General features: G+C 44.0%; 6 protein-coding genes across 6 annotated transcripts; 3 read left to right on the forward strand and 3 right to left on the reverse strand.

The window, feature by feature from the left end:
- Positions 1-1,247: 1,247 nt before the first annotated feature.
- Positions 1,248-1,682, forward strand: EDB93DRAFT_1051892 (uncharacterized protein; the record flags this gene model as incomplete). The annotated part of the gene is made up of 1 exon (XM_041444694.1): positions 1,248-1,682. A coding segment is annotated over one exon (435 nt), but the record flags the coding sequence as incomplete, so codon positions are not given.
- Positions 1,683-5,737: 4,055 nt separating this feature from the next.
- EDB93DRAFT_1254605 (uncharacterized protein) lies at positions 5,738-8,132 on the reverse strand (the record flags this gene model as incomplete). The annotated part of the gene is made up of 7 exons (XM_041453648.1): positions 5,738-6,049; positions 6,105-6,123; positions 6,187-6,539; positions 6,585-6,921; positions 6,992-7,086; positions 7,135-7,465; positions 7,549-8,132. 7 exons carry the CDS (start codon positions 8,130-8,132, stop codon positions 5,738-5,740), a joined length of 2,031 nt encoding a protein of 676 aa, XP_041303396.1.
- A 2,237-nt stretch (positions 8,133-10,369) lies between these two features.
- EDB93DRAFT_1092878 (uncharacterized protein) lies at positions 10,370-10,834 on the forward strand (the record flags this gene model as incomplete). The annotated part of the gene is made up of 2 exons (XM_041446467.1): positions 10,370-10,608; positions 10,657-10,834. Coding segments are annotated over 2 exons (417 nt in total), but the record flags the coding sequence as incomplete, so codon positions are not given.
- A 1,718-nt stretch (positions 10,835-12,552) lies between these two features.
- EDB93DRAFT_1254606 (uncharacterized protein) lies at positions 12,553-14,525 on the reverse strand (the record flags this gene model as incomplete). The annotated part of the gene is made up of 6 exons (XM_041453649.1): positions 12,553-12,894; positions 12,943-13,086; positions 13,137-13,316; positions 13,363-13,683; positions 13,944-14,141; positions 14,193-14,525. The coding sequence occupies 6 exons, from the start codon at positions 14,523-14,525 to the stop codon at positions 12,553-12,555; spliced, it is 1,518 nt and encodes a 505-aa protein (XP_041303398.1).
- A 471-nt stretch (positions 14,526-14,996) lies between these two features.
- Positions 14,997-15,667, reverse strand: EDB93DRAFT_1254607 (uncharacterized protein; the record flags this gene model as incomplete). The annotated part of the gene is made up of 2 exons (XM_041453650.1): positions 14,997-15,213; positions 15,270-15,667. 2 exons carry the CDS (start codon positions 15,665-15,667, stop codon positions 14,997-14,999), a joined length of 615 nt encoding a protein of 204 aa, XP_041303399.1.
- Positions 15,668-15,852: 185 nt separating this feature from the next.
- EDB93DRAFT_1242713 (uncharacterized protein) lies at positions 15,853-19,247 on the forward strand (the record flags this gene model as incomplete). Its single annotated transcript, XM_041452051.1, has 13 exons — positions 15,853-15,858; positions 16,371-16,703; positions 16,753-16,954; positions 17,013-17,241; positions 17,290-17,419; positions 17,479-17,654; positions 17,703-17,728; positions 17,750-17,799; positions 17,855-17,896; positions 17,924-18,293; positions 18,361-18,514; positions 18,606-18,918; positions 18,993-19,247. The coding sequence occupies 13 exons, from the start codon at positions 15,853-15,855 to the stop codon at positions 19,245-19,247; spliced, it is 2,286 nt and encodes a 761-aa protein (XP_041303400.1).
- Positions 19,248-19,474: the final 227 nt, after the last annotated feature.

A 19,474-nucleotide genomic window follows, 5' to 3' on the forward strand; every position in this document is an offset into this window, starting at 1 on the left:
ATGTGGTCTCATAGCCTAGTGGTTATGCATTCAAAGTGTACATCTTGTCATGTGGCCTTAAGTGCAGATGGGTGGTTGAGAGTTCAAATCTTGTCAGGTGCGATGATTTTTATTATTATTTTTTCTCTATCATGAGAGTCATGATAAACTGAGATTACTGAACACCTGTCAATCTGATCAGCTGAGTAGTCTGATCAGCATGATGGTTTAGATGAAATGCATGTCTGAACAATTGACTGTCTGATGGACCTGATGGTCTGATTTCAGATGAGACCTGCCTGAAATCAGACAAAATCTGATGAGCTGATTGTTTGATTTGTCTGGTAAGCCTGCTATCAGACATCTCAGCCAAATCATGGAAAATCCCAGTTTCCTGATGAATGCCCAGAGCTCCAAAGTCTGTCAAAGAGTACTACTGCAACTGTCTACACTGGTGCCATGGAGTCCGCAAGAAAGGGTCTTCCAAGACCTACACCAGACATACTCCCCACCGTGCTCCGGTGCAGGAGCTACACTTCAGTCAAGACTTTCAAGCATTTTTAACAGGGCTACCTTCTGATAAGTCGCAACCGGTAAATATGGCCAGTCGCAGTGCTCGACTAGTAACCTCTGTGTCAGGACACCATCGTCGGAGAGAAGACTTTGAGTCTGAGCCACAGGAATTGGCCAACCTGTCTCAGATTGTAGTGAGCTTTTCCATTCTTTCACAATATACAAACATTAATGTAACTTACTAGGAAAATGAAGTTGACTTGGGACTTGGAGAGTTTTCTGATGGTCTTGATGAGTCAGACCGTAATGACCCACCCTGTAATCCATCACACTTGCATGCACCATCACCAAACTACGTTGAAGATGCCATGCCAGATCCTCTTGATGCCGATGAAGAAGTTATCCATGAAATCAATGCACATATTACACTGGAAGACCTCAAGAAATCTATGGACTATATTCAAGCACTTCATGCAGCCTCACTCAATGATCCAGGTGCTGGCCTAACTGGTGATAGCCTCAAACATCTCCACAATCCACCTACACACATAGCTAGCATCAATGATGATGCTCTCGTGACTGCAATCAAGCTCTATTTCAATCTAAGCCATGTGGACCACGACTATGAGCAGGCTACCAGATCTGCTGCCAGACACTTGCAGGAAGGCCAGGAGTTTCCCTTGTTGTACAAGATCAAAAAGATCATATCCGAGCTCAGTTGTGTTCGTCCGGTTGAGTACCACATGTGCATCAACAGCTGCATGGCTTTCACTGGCCTTAACTCCAACCTTGTCGAATGTGCTATCTGCAACAAGCCATGCTACAATCCCATCAAGTTCGCAAACAGCCAAGGTAAAGAGAAATTTCCTCGCTTGGTCACAACATTATTTCCACTTGGGCCACAGCTGCAAGTGCTCTACCATGATACAAAGAGTGCCGAGGAGATGGAATATCAGCAGCAGCAAACACAAAAAATCTTTGACAAGCTTAATGACCACAGTGCCAAACAATCCTACAGTGACTTCCTTGATGGCAAAGCCTATCGTGAGGCTGTACATGATGGAAGGATCAGAAATGATGATATTGTAGTCATGATGTCCATCGATGGCGCTCAACTGTACCAGAGCAAGCAGTCGAACTGTTGGCTTTACATCTGGGTCATTTATGAGCGCTCTCCAGACAACCACTACAAGCAACGATGTGTCCTCCCTGGAGGGATTATCCCTGGTCCTAATAAGCCAAAAAATGTAGACTCTTTCCTGTTTCTTGGTTTCCACCATCTTGCCGCAATCCAGAAGGAAGGACTTGTTATTTGGAATGCTTGTCAGCACCAATCCTATCGCTCCTATCTGTTTCTTGCCTTGGGTACTGTTGATGGACCTGGTCTTGTCTATCTCAATGGTCTCGTGGGCCATCATGGCAAGCACAGGTGCCGTCTTTTCTGCTCCTGTGTAGGTCATTACAAACCGGGTGGTACCCATTACTATCCAGCACTATTGAAACCAAACAACTTCATACAAGCTGGCTCTGATCACGCTGATCAATGTGCGGAAGACCTAACACTATGTTTGCATGAAGACTATATCTGAAAACTCAATGTTGTCTTGGGATCTGTTAATGAGTCGCAGTACCGAAAGAACCATCTTGCAACTGGCATCTCCAAACCAAGTATATTCTTGGGCTTTTCATCACAAAACACACTCAGTGTTCCCTTTTGCTTTGGATCAGACATAATGCACCTCATGTTCCTTAATATTCCAGATCTCCTCATTCCTCTCTGGCGTGGAACATTTGAATGTGATAAGAAAGATAACTGGTCCACCTGGAGTTGGGCTGTTCTGAAGGACAATATATGGATCGAGCATGGTAAGACAGTTGCTGCCACACATCATCATCTTCCAGGTTCATTTGATCGTCCACCACGAAACCCTGCCGAGGAAATCTCAAGTGGATATAAGGCTTGGGAGTATACAATTTATGTGTATGGGCTCGGGCCTGCATTATTGTTTGGAATCCTCCCTGATCTCTACTGGCACAACTTCTGCAAGCTAGTTTGTGGTGTTCACCTTGCCAGTCAGCATCATATTTCACAGGACGAGGTGCAGACTATCTATATCCTTCTCATTGAGTTTGAACATTAATTCGAGTTGATTTATTACCAACGACGTACTGAGTGGCTTCACTTTGTTCATCAAAGCATTCATGCACTCATTCATTATGCTCGTGAGATTCTTCGTCTGGGACCACCAATATGTTGTTCTCAATGGACAATGGAGAGGGCTATTGGATATTACATTGTAGAGATTCGCACTATTGTAGGTCTGCAATGCATTATACTTCAGTGCATACCACCCGGGTTCGCAGCACCAACTCACAGCATCATTCCCTAGCCTTTTCCCAGCTATTTCCATATCGGGCGACACTTTCCCACATGCACGACCCTCGTGTGATGTTCTCATGCTCGTGCATCACTCGCTTTCCCATGCTTTCATCACCCTATCATCCAGGAGCATCCACCCACTGTCCAGCAAGTCTCCCTGCCAAAAACCAAATCCCATTGTGCAACATCCATTCCGTACACCTGAACACCCCAAGCTTGAGACTGGAAACTGGAAAGTCGTGAAAATGTGTGAAATTTCTATTTCCTTACACCAAACATATGAACACCTGAACACCCAAAGCCTGAAGCTTGAAAGTCCATTTATCAAATCACCGAGTGCCAAGTGCTGATAGACCCGAAGCCTGAGTCCCAAAATCTGAAGCCTGGAACCCAAAAACATGTATGCAAAATGTCCATTTTTCATTCATTGTACAAATCACCAAGTGTCAAGTGACAAAACCCGAAACTTGAGACCCAGTACACAAATCACCAAGTACCGAGTGCTGAGGGCCAAACCCCAAATTCTGAAACCTGAAAACATGTATATAACATATCCATTTTTCAGTCATTGCACAAATCACCGAGTGTCGAGTGCCAAAACCCAAAACTTGAAACCCGGTATGCAACATGCCCATTTTTCATTTACATTGAACAAATCATTAAATGCCTATACATTATATTGTCTCCCTACCAGCACCATACAAACTGCTCTACTTTCACTGAAAATCACTTTCGAACATGTTCGTTTCCATTAGATTCATCAATATCATTGGTCTGTGTCAATTGAAGGCAATCATTGCATGTTTCAATGGACTCAGATTAACTTAGATGGTTCATACTCGTGGTTTGCACAGGTTTGTATGCAGTCTTGATTTTAGGACAGCGCATCGTTTCCTATCTACGCTGGTCATTGTATTCGACTGCCCTCGACTGTTATAGATCCACTCAGACCGAGTTCTGACTGGGTCTCAAGAACCACCCACATACATTTTGTGGCTGGATGCACTTAATCAACATGTTTCGCACACTCCTGCAGGTTATGCCAAAATCTTACTCAAATAGCATCAGTAAATTCCGAGTTTTCCTTTTCACCACTTATAGCTATCTTTTTCCCACCAAGCCATGTGAACGTTGAAAAGTTGGAGCCGACTTATTTAAGTAGATCCCTCTACTCATTCTGAGCTTTTCACGAGCTTTTCTGACTTATTTTTATGAGCCTACTAAAAATGCTTATTTCACAAGCTTTATATCATTAAAAAAGTAGAATAAGTGGGCAATAAAATGTGCAAAAGGAAGGAAAAAGGAGAATGAAAGCCTGTAACAGGGACATTTATGTGGATCAATGCATTAGTATATGAGTATGAGCGTAGGTGCAGTGGCTTGAAGAGTGTAAATAGTTATGAAAAGACATCATAGTAGAAGAGATATTCTGGTGAAATATGGCAATGAGGCACAGAACAAAGCCAAAAATACTCACATAGTAGTGCCCGCTCACCCCTGGAAGATTCAACACTGTCGTCAGCGAGAGAACCTTTGATACTAGAGTCCAAACCCAAATCCTTAACAAATCAACAGGCTATTGCAATCTTGTCTGTCATATATTTCAGGCCACACTTTACAATGGCCAAGTGGTAATCTGTCGTGAATTGTCTCCAACTCAACTCGGAAAAGGCCAGTGGAGTGCTGCTTTCCTTGCCGGTAGATTTATTGACCTTGAGCGGGGTTTTGAGATCGGTGCTCTTCTTCTCCTTTTCTGCAACTAATTTCAAAGCACATTCGAGCTGCCAATGAAATATATTAGCTATTGTTCAAATTTTCAGATGGGACTTACAGCAACAGGGCACATGTGTCAAGCTCTGGTACATCAATGAAGCCTGCAACTGTGTTAAGATGGGTCATTGCGATCATTTGCAAGATGAAGACAGAGCAGTAAATCTCAGAGGCCTTGCAGGTATCGGGGTCTGCGATGTAACAATGGTTGTGGCGCTGGGCTCGGAACCAGTCAAACTAACAATTATGTCCCATACCATTCCTTGACCTCCCTTGACCTTCTGAAGGCCGCGTGCACTTGTCCAGACCTTCTGCAGGCAGTTCCTGCATTCTGAGGCCTGTCTGAACCTCGCGAGTACCATACCATGTCCTATCCTTGTCCTTTTGACTTCGCTGGTGTGTTTTCCCTTATTCTATCTATATGTTGACTATGTCTTAGTGCTACATGGATAAATCTCATCAGCATCCTGTCGGGAGCCTCGGAATACATATAAACAATATGCATCATGGCTTATTACATGTATACTTGCATTGCTGCTTGCCTCACGTCTTATCACATAGGTTTGGACTTGCTTATCTCGCTACTAGTTTTGCCTATGGATTCTGGTCTCTCACGGAAGTAGGATATAATCTCGCTCGCTGCCTACTGATACTACACTTCACTTCCTGTACTTCGAGTCATAATTAGTAGAGTCACCTTGGTATATTTGTAACTACGCAATCGATCTTAGTTCATTTGGAACGATTGTTTGGCTAGACCACTGCCAATTCTGCACTTCGTTTATTCTTGAGTTCCGATAGATTAGCGTCATTCTGGACTACAGGATGTTTCGCAAAGTCTTATATTATTTGACATATAGACATACCAACACATTGACACACCAACATATATTGATCTTCGGACAGCTCTCGCAAGCCTCGGAAGGCATCACACTACTTTGGACAATACTTTCGCAGCTTCAGATGACTTTTGGTCACATTGGACAAGTATCTTGGTACTTCGGATGTAGTCTTGGAACTTTGGAATGAACATTAGAAAGGTTTACTTCCAATATCTTGTCTACTCTCTGACTGTATAAGACTTCCCTTGCATTATCAAGGTAGTTCTTTAGGTTGTTTCTTGGGACGAAGCATACTTGCATCTCTCAGGACTAGGGACTCACATTCTGTAGAGCCCAGCCCAGATCTACTCTTTACAGCAAATAGAAAGGTAAAGCCCTTGAGGAGGGAGGCTGCCATCTGTGTCATGAATTTCTCTCTCCTGTCAGTGTTCTCATTCTCATTCTCATTCTCATTCTTGTCTTCGTCTTCATCCTCACTTTCCCTCAAGGATGCCAAAAAATTAGCAATCAATGCAATAGCAGTGGAACCAAAGTTGCTGTGCCAGGTACATAAGCGCTGAGTGATCTTTGAATTTATGATCAAGACTGTGAATAAAAGTATGGATGCAGATAACACTCACCATGTCCATGATAGGGCCTCTAGGTTAAATATTGTACTTGACTCCAGGATACATTGTGTTGAATATGGCCTGCACAGCACACAGCAAATCAGCAGCCTCAATCGTCCAAAACTTCAGCTGGCTACCTGCCCAAAGGAGAACCGTCGGAACAAATTGCCTATGCCAAAGCCCGTTTTCTGTTAGCATAGGTGGGAGGTCTGTGTTTTGCCACTGGTCATTGCCTGCCACTGGTTTGATTGCCATATCTGCAAGCATTGACTCTGGCACAGTGGGAACAGCTGGTGTTGTCGAGGTTTTGGAAGTGGGCTCTGATTTGACCTTTTTGGCCAGGTGCAGTACCTTTGTTGTTGTCAAAGTTTGGGTATTAGCTGGCTCCGATTTAGCCTTCTTGGCTGGCTGCAGGACCAATGGTTTCTTAACGGCTGTTGCACTTGTCTGTCACATTGTTAGGATGGATGTCGTTGAACAAGAGTGACTTACTGCTGTAGTAGTGTGATCCACAGTTCCCTTCACCTTCTTGGCAATGAGAGAAGCATTTTTGAACTCACTGTCAAGTTCCATAGTGTCTCTGAACTCTGTAGTGTCATCTTCAAACTCCATCATATCATCTTCATCCACCGAATAATCGACCGAGTCATCTTTGACTTGAAGGCCCAACTCACCTGCAACTTCCTCAATTTTCCTCTTGCTGGTATGTGGTGCCTGTTCTAAGGCAAAGCTAACGATCTCTAATTGCCTGTCATAGGGCAAGTCGGCAAAGGGAGTACCAGTTAGTGGCAGGCTCAAAACAGCATCATCGGCATCAGAGTCCTGGAGACTTGGAGTAATCAACTAAAACATATGGTAACTATGGATCTTAATGATAACAAACAGCTAGTTGGACTTACCTTTGTACTGGTGGCAGTTTTGTTTTTTTTCCATTTCCTGCGATTGGAGCTTCGGGCAATTCAATATCGGTACCACTATCAATTTCGATAACAGTCTGAAATACATGGTAAGTACACTTTTCGCCCAGAATTACCGCACTTACCTTCATTGCAGCCTTTCCTTTTCCCTTCTCTGCGACAGTGGCTGCATGCTCTTCAGAATCACTCTCATCCTTGTCCTCATCATTGTTGTTGTCGTCAGAGCAGGTGACTTTGAGTAGAGACTTTGAAGTTTTGGATGGTGTAGATGGGGGTTCCATTGCCTGTGAGAAAGTCGTTGCTGATGTTACACTGGTAAGTCTCAAATCTGTCGTTGAGCAAGGAATGCTCCTCCCACTCCTGGCAGAGGCGGCCTTTGAGAATTTCCTCTTTGAGTGAGGTTCCACTTTATCATGCCAATTGTTGATCTGTCCTGACAGGCTGAATTTCTTACTTCTGAATTTTGAGGTCAAGTCCAAAAAGTAAAGTGTTGACTCAGTGAGTGTTAACATGATGGTGTGAGACAGAATGCTACTGACTCAATATTTTTTCCTTTCTTGTCAAGGCCATGTGCCTTGCCATCAATGGGTCTCCTAGGCTTGTCAACCTCCATCAGATCATCAGGCCGATCCAAGTTCTTGTTCTGCTTCTTCAACATTGTAGCACTGACAGCATCACATAACAAAAGATTCTCTTTCTTCTTCCTCTTGAGCTTTGCCTCAGACTTCATCTCGAGCTCACAATCACCATCTGTGCCCATATTATCAGCGGTGCTTTTCAAGGTATGGTCACCTTTAGACTGGAAACTTGTCTGAGTTCCTAACGTGCTGCAGTTCATTGAAGGGGCGTCTTCAGCAATACATAGCTTCTGTTTAACTAGCCTTAAACAAAGCTTTACAAATATCACCTTTACTATCACTACTGCCTGCTCCATCTCCATTGATGCCTCCACTTCTGCAACACGATTAATGCCATTTTGGGTGGCTAACTGTTGTTCTTCCTGCGCTTCTTTGATCCACTCGTTGTCCGCTGCAATCTCTTTCTTTGTGTGTCGTTTTTTTGTAGCTTGTTTCACAATGTCACCAGGATGCTGAGTTGCATTTTTAGGGTGAGTAGAAATCATACCAGACAGGAAAGCAGCAATAGCAAGATAGTCGGATATGAGGAGCACAACAGCGGGAATCAATGAGAAATTTTAACACTTTGGTAAGTGCCTCACGAGCTTTTCTGAGTCTAAACTCAGACAAACACAATCTAAGCCCTTTTCACTCTCCTTGATGTATATTTGTTGTTGTGTGCTACTCATTTGTGTACTGAAAATATTTTTTGCTGCTATCTTCTAGTTACTACTATCTTTGCAATGCCACACTCTAGACGAGATTTCAGCGCCCTTCGCATTCCCTGCACCAAACCAGATTGCAACCACTCATTCAAGAACAAATCTGAATACACACAGCATACAAATGCAGTACATCCTTTTTTTAGTGCTATGCCCTTACACATGGAACCATCACAGTCTAGTCGGCCACATTCAGATGATCCACCTCAGTACAATCGATCTCCTTCGCCTATTTTCAATGGAGATGTTGATTCCATACAATTTGATGGTGCCAGTGAAGAGGACCGTTCTGAAATCCCTCGTGCTGTACAATCACCCACACCTACAGAATTCTTTGGTGCTGGTGGCCGCTTATATAGAAACTACCACTCTAGTTTAACCAGTACATTTCCCTTATTTTTTGCATTCTTTATCTAATACACTTGATCTTCAAAGGTCGTCCATGTGATCCAGAAGGGAATTTTCTTCCGCCAGGAGCTCTGCCTTTGCCACTTTCAGGGAAAAGCCCTGATTGTTACGGACTTAGATAGTATCTGTTGACAATGCTCAAACAGAGCGTGTGTCGTCAACGGTCGAGGACATCTCTGGGCTAGCCCAAAGTTAGGAGTCTTGCTTGGTGAGGCTTCGGCAAGCAAGGTTTAACACCTATGTCCAAATCAGGTAGCTTATGTCAAGCGAAGCTCGACAATAAGTGTATCTGCCAAGGCTTTACGATACCTGAAGGTTAATTGTAAGATCTGCATTAATAGAAGGACAGAAGTCCAACTAGTAATGGGGCTTTGCTCGTCAATGAAGTCAATAAGTAAAGATCGAGACTAAAGACTTATCCGCGATGAGCAGATAAGAAAGTAGAATATAGACTGCTGGCTAGGCAGAAGTAATCACTCTTGTTAAGAGTAGGAGGTCAAGAACCAAGTAAATTCAAGTTAAAGAACTAGATACATGGTAGTGAGTTTATATAGAGGAGAGGAAGTGTATTAGTGGATGATAACTCGTACTACCGGAAGAGGAATTGGTCAAAGGGCGATACTAGAAAAGGAAGGCATGTTTGAGGTGAGTCATAGGCGAACAGGAAGGCACGTTCGAGTTGAGTCATAGGCAAACCGGAATGTGCAGCTAAGAAATGAGTCAAAGAACAGAACAGGAAGTGAAACAAGCAGGGGTACGATCGTGCAACTGTGGATCTAAGTATAAGTACAATGTGCGACTGCGCACCAAGTCATAGATTAATAAAGGAAACAGGGCAAAGGGGATGTGGTGTGCATTGTATCATAGGTTACCGTCCAGATGGTAAGGGTAAAGGGGACTGTCCATAGGATCAGTCATCGAGTGGAATGGAGCATGGGTGTTCTTCATCAGATAAAGGGTCAGGCCAAATGTACTGGCTCTGCTGGAGCGACAGGTAGAGAGCAAAGGGGAATGCGAGGATGATGAGGATAACAAGAGCAAGGCCAGGGTAAGGGTGTGATGCAAGGGTGGTGATGAGGAGGATAAGGAGAAAAATGGTAGGGCCCCAAGCACTTAGATGTTCTTGTAACACTGATGATTGGAGTCTCTACCATGATCGGTTGGAATTTGAGCTTGCCGACTATATTTTCACCAAAAACCAGACACCCACAACACAAATCAACCACCTTCTTGACCTATGGGCTGCATCACTAATCCGGGCTGGCGCTGATTCATCACAGGTGCTATTCACGGACCATGGTGACCTCTACAGAACCATTGATAACACACCTTTAGGTGACGTCAATAGCTTAATTAAAATTTATGCACTGGCAGGATCAAATTGCTGAGGATCCGGATACTCATGGGTCAACATTCGTTCCCATAATCCTTGGCAGTGACAAAACCACAGTGTCAGTCGCCACTGGGTAAAACGACTATTACTCACTATATGTGTCCATAGGAAATGTTTGGAATAACATGCATCGTGCTCACCATGGTGCACTTGCAGTAGTTGGATTTCTAGCAATGCCAAAGAGTACATTCATTTTCAATTGTGTATCTTCATTGACCTTATAATTTTTGTAACAACTAAACAACACGCTAAAACTGCGAATTTTCGCAGATTCCATTGCCAACTTTTTCATTCATCGCTTTCATTTATACTTCAGAACTTGAAGCCAGGGATTACAAAACCTGGGATCATGCACTTTGGCAATGGCCATTATCGCCGTGTAAACAGATTTGGTCCCTATATTGCAGACTACAAGGAACAATTTTTACTTGCATGCATAGTCCGATCTTGGTGTGCAAAGTAGGTACTTGTTGCTTCTTCATTGTATCAAATCTAATTCCGCTGTAGATGTACTTCAAATAGCAAAGCTCTCAATGATGACAACCTCCTGTGCTTGAGAGTTCATACTGACACACTAATCAAAGAGTGTGACCATGCAATACTTTGGGATGAGTATGAGATTATCGCCCAACTTGTAGTAAGTCTCAGTGCATTTATTTTACTTAAAATGAACCTATTCATATAGCCATTCACAAATGATTATCCTCGAGCCAACATACATGATGTTACAACTTGGATGGTATCTGTTGGCGACGCTCAAACAGAGTGTGTGTTGTCAACGGTCAAGGACGTCCTTGGGCTAGCCCAAGGTTAGGGGTCTTACTTGGCGAGGCTTCGGCAAGTAAGATTTGACGCCTATGTCCAAATCGGGTAGCTTATGTCAAGTGGTTGCGAGACGATAAGCTATATCGGCCTAGGCTTACGACACCCAAAGGTTAATCATAAGATCTTCGTTAATTAGAAGGACAGAAGTCCGACTAATCAACAGAGGTTTTACTCGTCGACGAAGTCGATGAGTAAAGATCGAGACTATAGGCTTATCCACAAGGAGCAGATAAGAAGATAGAATATAGACTGCTGGCGAGGCAGAAAGGATCACTCTGGTGAGAGTAGGAGGTCAAGAACCAAGTAGATTCAAGTTAAGGAATATGTTACATGGTAGCGAGTTTATATAGAGGACAGGAAGCGTATTAGTGGATGATAACTCGTACTACCAAGAGAAGTAAACGGTAAAGGGTATGACCATAAAAGGAAGGCACGTTTGAGGTGAGACACGGGTGAGCTCTGAACGTGCAGATAAGAAAGTGAGTCAAAGATCGAGATAAGAAGTGAAACACGCAGGGGCACGATCGTGCAGCTGCGGAGCTAAGTATAAGTCGCATGTGCGACTGTGCATCGAGTCAGAGATCAAGAAAGGAAACAGGGTAAAGGGGATGCGTCGTGCATCATATCATAGGTTACCGTCCAGACGGTAAGGGCAAGGGGACTGTCCACAGGATCAGTCAGGTGGTGGAACGGAGCATGGGTTATGCTTCGTCAGCGAAAGGATCCGGCCAGATGTACTGGCTCTGCTGAAGCGACAGGTAGAGAGCGAAGGGGAATGCGAGAATGACAAGGATGACCAGGGTGAGGTCGGGGTGAGGGTATGATGCAAGGGCTGATACAAGGAGGATTAGGAGAAAAATGGTAGGGGCCCAAGCGTCTAGATGTTCTTGTAACACATGAACTCATTGCACTGGATCTCCTCCATCAAATCATAAAGAGAGCCCTCAAAGATCACTTGGTTGCCTAGGTTGAAAAATACCTTGTGAAGACACATGGTCAAGCACAAGCTGATATCATACTTGATGACATTGATAGCATCAGTAAAATATCACGGTTCTTAAATTAACTTAACAAGCTTAAAATCTTGTCCAAGACAAAATAAGTTAGTCTTTTTCTAAGACACTCCACTTAGTTCAAGTCTCTCATCTTATAAATGACACCTTTGCGGAGCAAGAATAACCACGTTCATAAGACAACTAAGGTGGAATAAGAGTAAAACCAGTAAGCCAGTAAGAAAACAATGAACAAATAAGGATGATTAAAGTAGTAAGGCTGATATGGATGAGCAATGTGGTGCACATGAATGATGATGGAGAGCATGGGTGTGAATGCGACATAAAGCAGGGCTAGTGGAATGCGGAACAAAAGCAAGGGCATCAATGATACTGTATGTCTAAATAGCAAAAAAAACAATTGTTGAATGAGCTCGAGTAGTAGCATTGAGGAACTGAACAATCCAGGAGACTTAACAAGGGTCCTTGAATAGGAGGAAGGCAAGTGAGGTCACAGTTGCCCTTTAAACATCATCTGTGTGCATATCAACAATGAGTTACATGCAGCAGCCGAAATCACTCACCGTTAGCGGAAAGCAAAAAGGTCAGCAAATATGTTGTCCTCGTCAGGTGTAACACTGGTAGTAGTCCTCGACTTCCCAACATTTTTTGAAATCTTGGCATCCTGTTGAGCTTCCTCCACAATGGTCGCAAAGTCGTCATCAGAAAGTGCCGAAATGGGACCCATAAACTTGAGGGTCACGCCCCCCCAGATGGGTTTACTAAAAGAATACTGCTTGCCCTTTGCAATGACGGGCATCCAAACATCACCGTCATCTGTCTTCGCACCTTTGCGTTTGCCACGTGATTCTTGAATGATTTCAAAAGTCATGTTCCCATCAATGACTAGTTGAAGAGTGCGGTAAACCTATGAAGGATATTTTAAAATATAGTTGAAATCTAAATTGAGACTTACAGCTGTGACAGCGAGGGAAAAGACGGCCCGTGTGCTAGACTTCTTGGCATTCAGGGCGGGGATTTCGACACGGCCAAAGGTGAAATTGAGATGTGACGCAAATGTTTGAAGTATGAAAGAAGATCTCCACATGCCCATCCAATTCTTTGAACAAATGAGCAGGATGGTCTCATGACAATAATGATATCACTTACCTTGTGAATGAGACCTGAATTATCCCTGAAAATGAATCGGTTTTGTTTGAGCATAGCTTTCAAGAAGTCCACGTAAGTGACAGGATCTAAAAAATTAGCACCCTGTGCAAAAAACGCAGTGAGGATGGAGCAAGCTGCAACACCGAACCATCTGCACCATTCCACGAGGCGTTGTTTTGCCTACAGATGTTAGTGAACTTCTAAGCGACACAAATAACAGACTTACAACTTTCATGACAGCACCAGATCGGGAGATCTCATACTGAATCCAGCCCCGGTATATATGGTCCCACATCTCTTGCATAGTCTCCCTCAAATCACTATCATCAGGACCCCATGGTTCAACATCTCCACCAGCCCAGTGTGCCACACTCGGTATGAACACACGATGCCAGGCATTACTGTCTTGGCATCCCTCGGGAAGATTGTCATTCTGGTACCGGTGATTGGTGCCACTCCCATCACGGCATGACAAGACACCCTTGGAGTGAGAGTCTGTCTTTGCTTGTTTTGAAGGGGGGGCTTGACTACTGATGGTCATATTGGTCTATGTCAAGCAAAGGGATAAGTACCACATTAAACAGTGAAAGAAGTGGCCGGCTCAGAATGGTGTTGAACAGCAAAAGAAGTGGCCATCTCAGAATGGTGTTAAACAGCAAAATAAGTGGGCAGCTCAGAATGGTTTAAATAGCGAAAGAAGTGGCTGGTTCAGAACGGTGTAAACAGTGAAAGAAGTGGCCGTCTCAGAAAGTTTTAAACAGTGAAAGAAGTGGCCGTCTCAGAACAGTTTTAAGCATTGAAACTTACCAAAGTTGTGAGGCGCTTGTTATTTTTCGCTGCTGGAGGGGCAGAAGGTGGGATTATGTCCTCACTGGGGCTGCTGTCGCCAAAATTGATGTCCATTGATAAACTGGAAATGAGGGTGGTGTCAAGTCTAGCAGTAGCTCTTGATGGCTGCCTGGAAGGAGGTGGAGATAATGAACTATCCCAGACTTCCACTATATCCTGAAGGGAAGTGAGCGCAATGTGAATGTAAGAAAATTATAATGTACATACTGCAGAAGTTGTGCTTCTGCCACCAGGTTTTTTGGTAGCTTTGAAGGCCGCCTCACGCTCAAGTGAGCCATCATTGCTATCCAAAAAGGCTGTGGTAGGCTCTTGAAGATTGCCTTGCCCATTGGTTGATGGAGTAGGGGGAGGCACAGGATGAGCACTGGTAGTGGTCACCCTGGAGATTGCCGAAACAGCTGTTGAGGTAGTTGCTGAGGACATTCGAGAATGTGCTTGAAGGCTTGGAGGCCTGAGCAACTTGCTTGCTGCAAGTTTCTCAGCCCAGTCCTTGGTTTTTCCCATTCCCGAAAAGTCGTCCTTGATCATGCTGACATCCATACTGAAACAATTGAGGAGATCAAGGTGAGAAAGCGTGGTTTCAGTGAGCAATAGAAAAGTGGATGGGAAACAATAAGAACTTACACCTTCTTGCCTTTTGGGTCACCACATTGTAACAATAGTCGCCGCGCTGGGCTCAAAAGGGCCAATTTTGATACACCTTTCAGATAGTCATTCCTTTACCTTAGGTTCGCATTTTTACTGCTTACCTAAGCATGTTCCTCTTGACCTAGTACTCTGACACTTGCACTCCAAACCTCACCAAGAATTCTACCGAATACTACCCATGATGTTCTAGACCAGTATACTTGTTTACTGGCTACTAGACTACCTACCCTCTACCTGTTGTCAGAGATTACTACTATACTTTTTGCCATCCTTTTATTTCCTCTGAGTCCATACCTAGTCCAGAAACCCTTTAGGGTCGAACATGCTTGTCTCAAGCAGTAGCAGGCAGAGCAAGACCCAACATTATTGTGCAGAGCCCAGCAGAATTGTTGTACCTACAACGTGCCGCAATTGTGTGATCACCTTCTGAATCTGATGTGATTCTTCAGAATCTTGTGATGACTTGTTCTGATTAATGCCACCTTTATTATTAACACTTCGCACATCCTGGACAGCCTCCCGATAAGCCATCTTCTGTAAATGCTTCTTCCTTGGCCACACTTCTATGCTTTCTTCATCACTGGACAACACAATGGTCAGCTAAAGTCTGGGGTGAGTCTTCTGAAGATCCTTTACCTCTCAATTAAATACCACGTTGTCAGGTCCTCATCGCCATTGTCATCATCTGTAGTGACATCCATGATTTCATTGTCCTTGCTCTCAATAGGGCCTTCTGCAATCTCGTCGTCATCCTCAATGGTTGGTTTGGCCTTCTTTTGTATAGGACATGCATGGGGCCAAGGTTTAGGTGCATCCATAAGAGTTTTCAGCTCCTTCAATGTCATCTTATCTTCAATAGAGGCAATTCTCTCAGTGTTGCACTGTGCAGCAGCTTTGTTCTCCTGCCTTTCCTGCTCCATTTGTTCCTTGTCTTCCTTTACTTCACGAGCGGTGCGTCTTTTTTGCTTGTTTTGGAGGAGAATCTCACCAGGATGCTGGGTTGCATTCTTAGGGCAAGTATTTGGGCGTGCCATTGGGTGAAAGGACTGGTTTAGAGACGAGAAAATTTAGCGTGAATGGGAGAGCGGTCATAATGGATGTTGAAACCCTAAGTCAATTTTCACACCCCGTTTCGTATGTATTACACTACATTCTACTCAGAGTTAGTATGTTTGCTAATGGTTTGAACTTTGCAGTTTGTCACTCCATCTGTCCCAACATGCCGGTCATAATCCCTCGCACACAACTCAAATGGCGGGCGTTCAGCGCTCAACGCATTTAGTGTCCCTATCCAGGCTGTATACGCTGGTTCAAGTCTGTGTCTGGGCTGAAAGTTCATTGAAGCTCGGCACATAGCCACTCATTCACTCATTCTACTCAGTCGTCATCCGCTCGCCATGCTTCGGTTGAAGAAATTCAAGACAAAGGAGACACTCCGACAGCACCACACGAATCAAAGTCTGGGCTCATATGCAATTATCATGACCTTCTGACTGGTAAGTTCTTAGTTCTGCTGCCATTCTAGCTTGTATCTGATGAAAGTCTGCGCCAACAGGTCATATTTGTGACGAGAACAGCAATTTTCTTGATCCCGGCACTCCTCCACCTCCCTACACAGCACAAAGCTCTAACGACTGGACTCCATATTGCAACTGACTCAAGTTCGAGTGTGCCAAATTTTTGTACACTAAAAACCAGATGTCCACTGGTGACATCGACAAAATCCTTCACTTGTAGGGGGTCACTCTCACTGTTCACAATGACAACCCACCATTTGCCGACCACAGGGACTTATACAAGACTATTGACGCTACACCGCTAGGCGACGTTGCCTGGCAAAGCTTTTCTCTCCAGTATAATGGCGACAAACCTGCTGGACAGTGTCCACTATGGATGGAACAGTCCCACAAAGTATGGTTTCAGGACCCCCACACTGTCATCAAGAACATGCTTGCAAACCCGGACTTCAAGAATTCAATTGATTATGTGCCGTACTGGGAGTTTGAGGAGAAGAGCGAGCAATGTTGTTACAAGGATTTCATGTCAGGAGACTGGTCCTGGCAGCAAGTGGTATGTATTTTTTGTGGCTATTACTATCTCGTACTGATATCATTTACAGGACCAAATTGCGCAGGATCCGGAAATGCATGGCGCAGCCTTTGTCCCCATCATTGTTGGTAGCAACAAGATGACTGTTTCCATTGCTACCGGCCAAAATGACTACTACCCACTGTATCTCTCAATCGGAAACATTCACAACAATGTTCGGTGTTCTCATCACAATGTGTTGGCCCTGATTGGGCTTTTGGCAATTCCAAAGAGTATGTTTCCGTTTCTCTCAGTCTAGTGTGAAGCTTACATTGTCATCATTGTATGTAGCTGAAAAAAAGAATGCAGATGATGCAAGATACCGCAAATTCAAGAAGCAATTATTCCACTCCTCACTGTCGAAGATCTTCACCACCCTCAAACCTGGAATGACGACACCTGAAGTCACACGTTGCGGCAATGGGCACTACCGGCGCATTTTATATGGACTTGGTCCCTACATCACCGACTATGAAGAGCAGGTCGTATTAGCTTGTATAGTCAAAGATTGGTGTGGAAGGTAAGTATTGCTATCGTGCAGAGTCCTCCGCACTAATTTCATTCACAGATGCCTTGCATTTCCCTCAACTCTCGATGACGGAGGAGTTTCTTGGTCACGTGAACACACTGATGTGCTCATGGACTCAGTTGATTTTGGTGTCCTTTGGGACAAGTACAGTATCATTGGAGAGTTAGTGGTATGTACCCTCACATTGTTCTTATATACTGTGATCACATTGACTATCACACTCCATAGCCCTTTACAAACGACTTTCCTCGCACTGACATCCATGAGCTCCTTGCTCCCGATATTCTGCATCAACTCATCAAAGGAACATTCAAGGATCACCTCATTGAATGGGTGTGTCAGTACCTGGAACTCGAACATGGGAAAACTGGGGCTAAGGCGATCTTAGACGACATTGACCAAAGGTAAGTTCAATCTTTTGTTATCATTTGCAACAATTAACAATACATTAGAATTGCTGCTGCTCCGTCCTTCCCTGGTCTATGACACTTTTCGCAAGGGCGTGGATTCTCTCAATGGACCGGAAATGACTCCAAGGCATTGATGAAGGTAAGTTTTCGCACTTACATACAATGATTTTGTTACTCTTACACAACTTATATAGGTTTACATACCAGCAATCAAAGGCCACGTGCCTGACAATATGGTTTGAGCTTTTCGATCCTTGTTGGAGTTCTGCTACATTGCATGCGCAAATGTGGTTACAGATGAGACTCTTGCGCAGCTGAGGGACACCCTTAGGTGCTTTCATAGGTATTGCACCATCTTTGAGACTAGCGGTGTCCGCTTTGACATCTCCCTACCCTGCCAACACTCTCTCACCCACTATGAGCTCCTCATCCGCATGTTCAGCACTCCAAACAGTCTCTGCTTGTCAATTACAGAATCCAAACACATCAAAGCAGTAAAGGAACCATGGCGCCGTTCAAATAGGTATAATGCGCTCCGTCAAATGCTCTTAACCAATCAGCGCCTGGATAAAACTGCTGCATCAAGAGTTGATTTTGCTGCGCATGGTATGCTCAAAGGCTCTTGCGCCTTTAGTTACTTCAATTCATTTTGTAAGTGTTCTGTTTGACTCCAATTCGGTTCACTCATTGAATTTTCCAGTTGAAAATCAGTCTGCTATCAGCAATGGGGACTCCGAGGTCCAACAGAACAACGCGCACGAAGAAAATAACCCTTTTGCCAGTGAGAGTGACGACTTCGACGATGTTGAGGATCAGGGTATTGTAGATGATGTCAATGTCATTGCTGTTGTGCAGTTAGTGCACACTTTTCGTGCGTATCAAACCTTTCATTGGTGTTTTCTCATTGATGCGATATTCAGAATGAAAATGCATGCACACTGTCAGTGGCCTTGCGGACGAACTCAAGGTGCCATCACTCCCAACCGTCATCCGTCTCTTCCTTTATGATCAAATACACGCCGATGATCACCATTCTTCTGCGGATGTTCCGCTTCGCGATTGTCCATACTATATGGGAGCTATCAAGGTCTTTAATTCAGCTGCTGCAACTTTCATTGCACCCAGTGATCCAAGTGGAATCACTGGCATGCGCTGTGAGCATATCTGTGTTGTACCTTTGTGGCGCAACGGACCAGGCCGCTGTGACTGTGCCTTCGTCAACACAGACAACAGGCAGGATGGAATACTAAGCATGGATGTCATTTGAATTTTTTCTTTCTTTTTTCTTTCACTTTCACTAATAGTTGCATCTATTCATGCGCACTCGTTCAGTGGTTCTATCGGATCACTGAAGAACGAGACAAAGTTACAGGAATGTACATGGTTGTGCCATCTTTTGACGAGGACAGCTCTCCCAACATGTCAATAATCCATATTGATAGTATTGTTCGCGGTGCTCACTTGCTTCCGATATTCAGTACTCAGTTTGTTCCACGGGGCCTTCAATTCCACCATTTTCTTGATGTTTTTCGAGGATTTTACATAAATCAGTTCATTGATCACCATTCATTCGAGCTCGCATCTTGATACACAGCTTTACCTTGGAATTCATTTGGTCTTTAAAATGCTTAAGTTGTCTTTGAGTTGTCTTGGTGTCTTTGTTGGCTTGACAGTAAGACATTCAAGTTGTGCTCTAAGTCAAATCAAGATCTTGAACATCTTGACAATCTTGGATGTCAAGCCAAGCGGAACAAGTTCAGATTAAGTTAAATTAAGAACTGTGATATTTTACTGATGCTGTTTTCAACCCAAGT

Source organism: Suillus bovinus (assembly GCF_016758785.1).
Source record: "Suillus bovinus strain UH-Sbo-P2 chromosome Unknown EDB93scaffold_76, whole genome shotgun sequence".
NCBI classification, from domain to species: Eukaryota; Fungi; Basidiomycota; class Agaricomycetes; order Boletales; family Suillaceae; genus Suillus; species Suillus bovinus.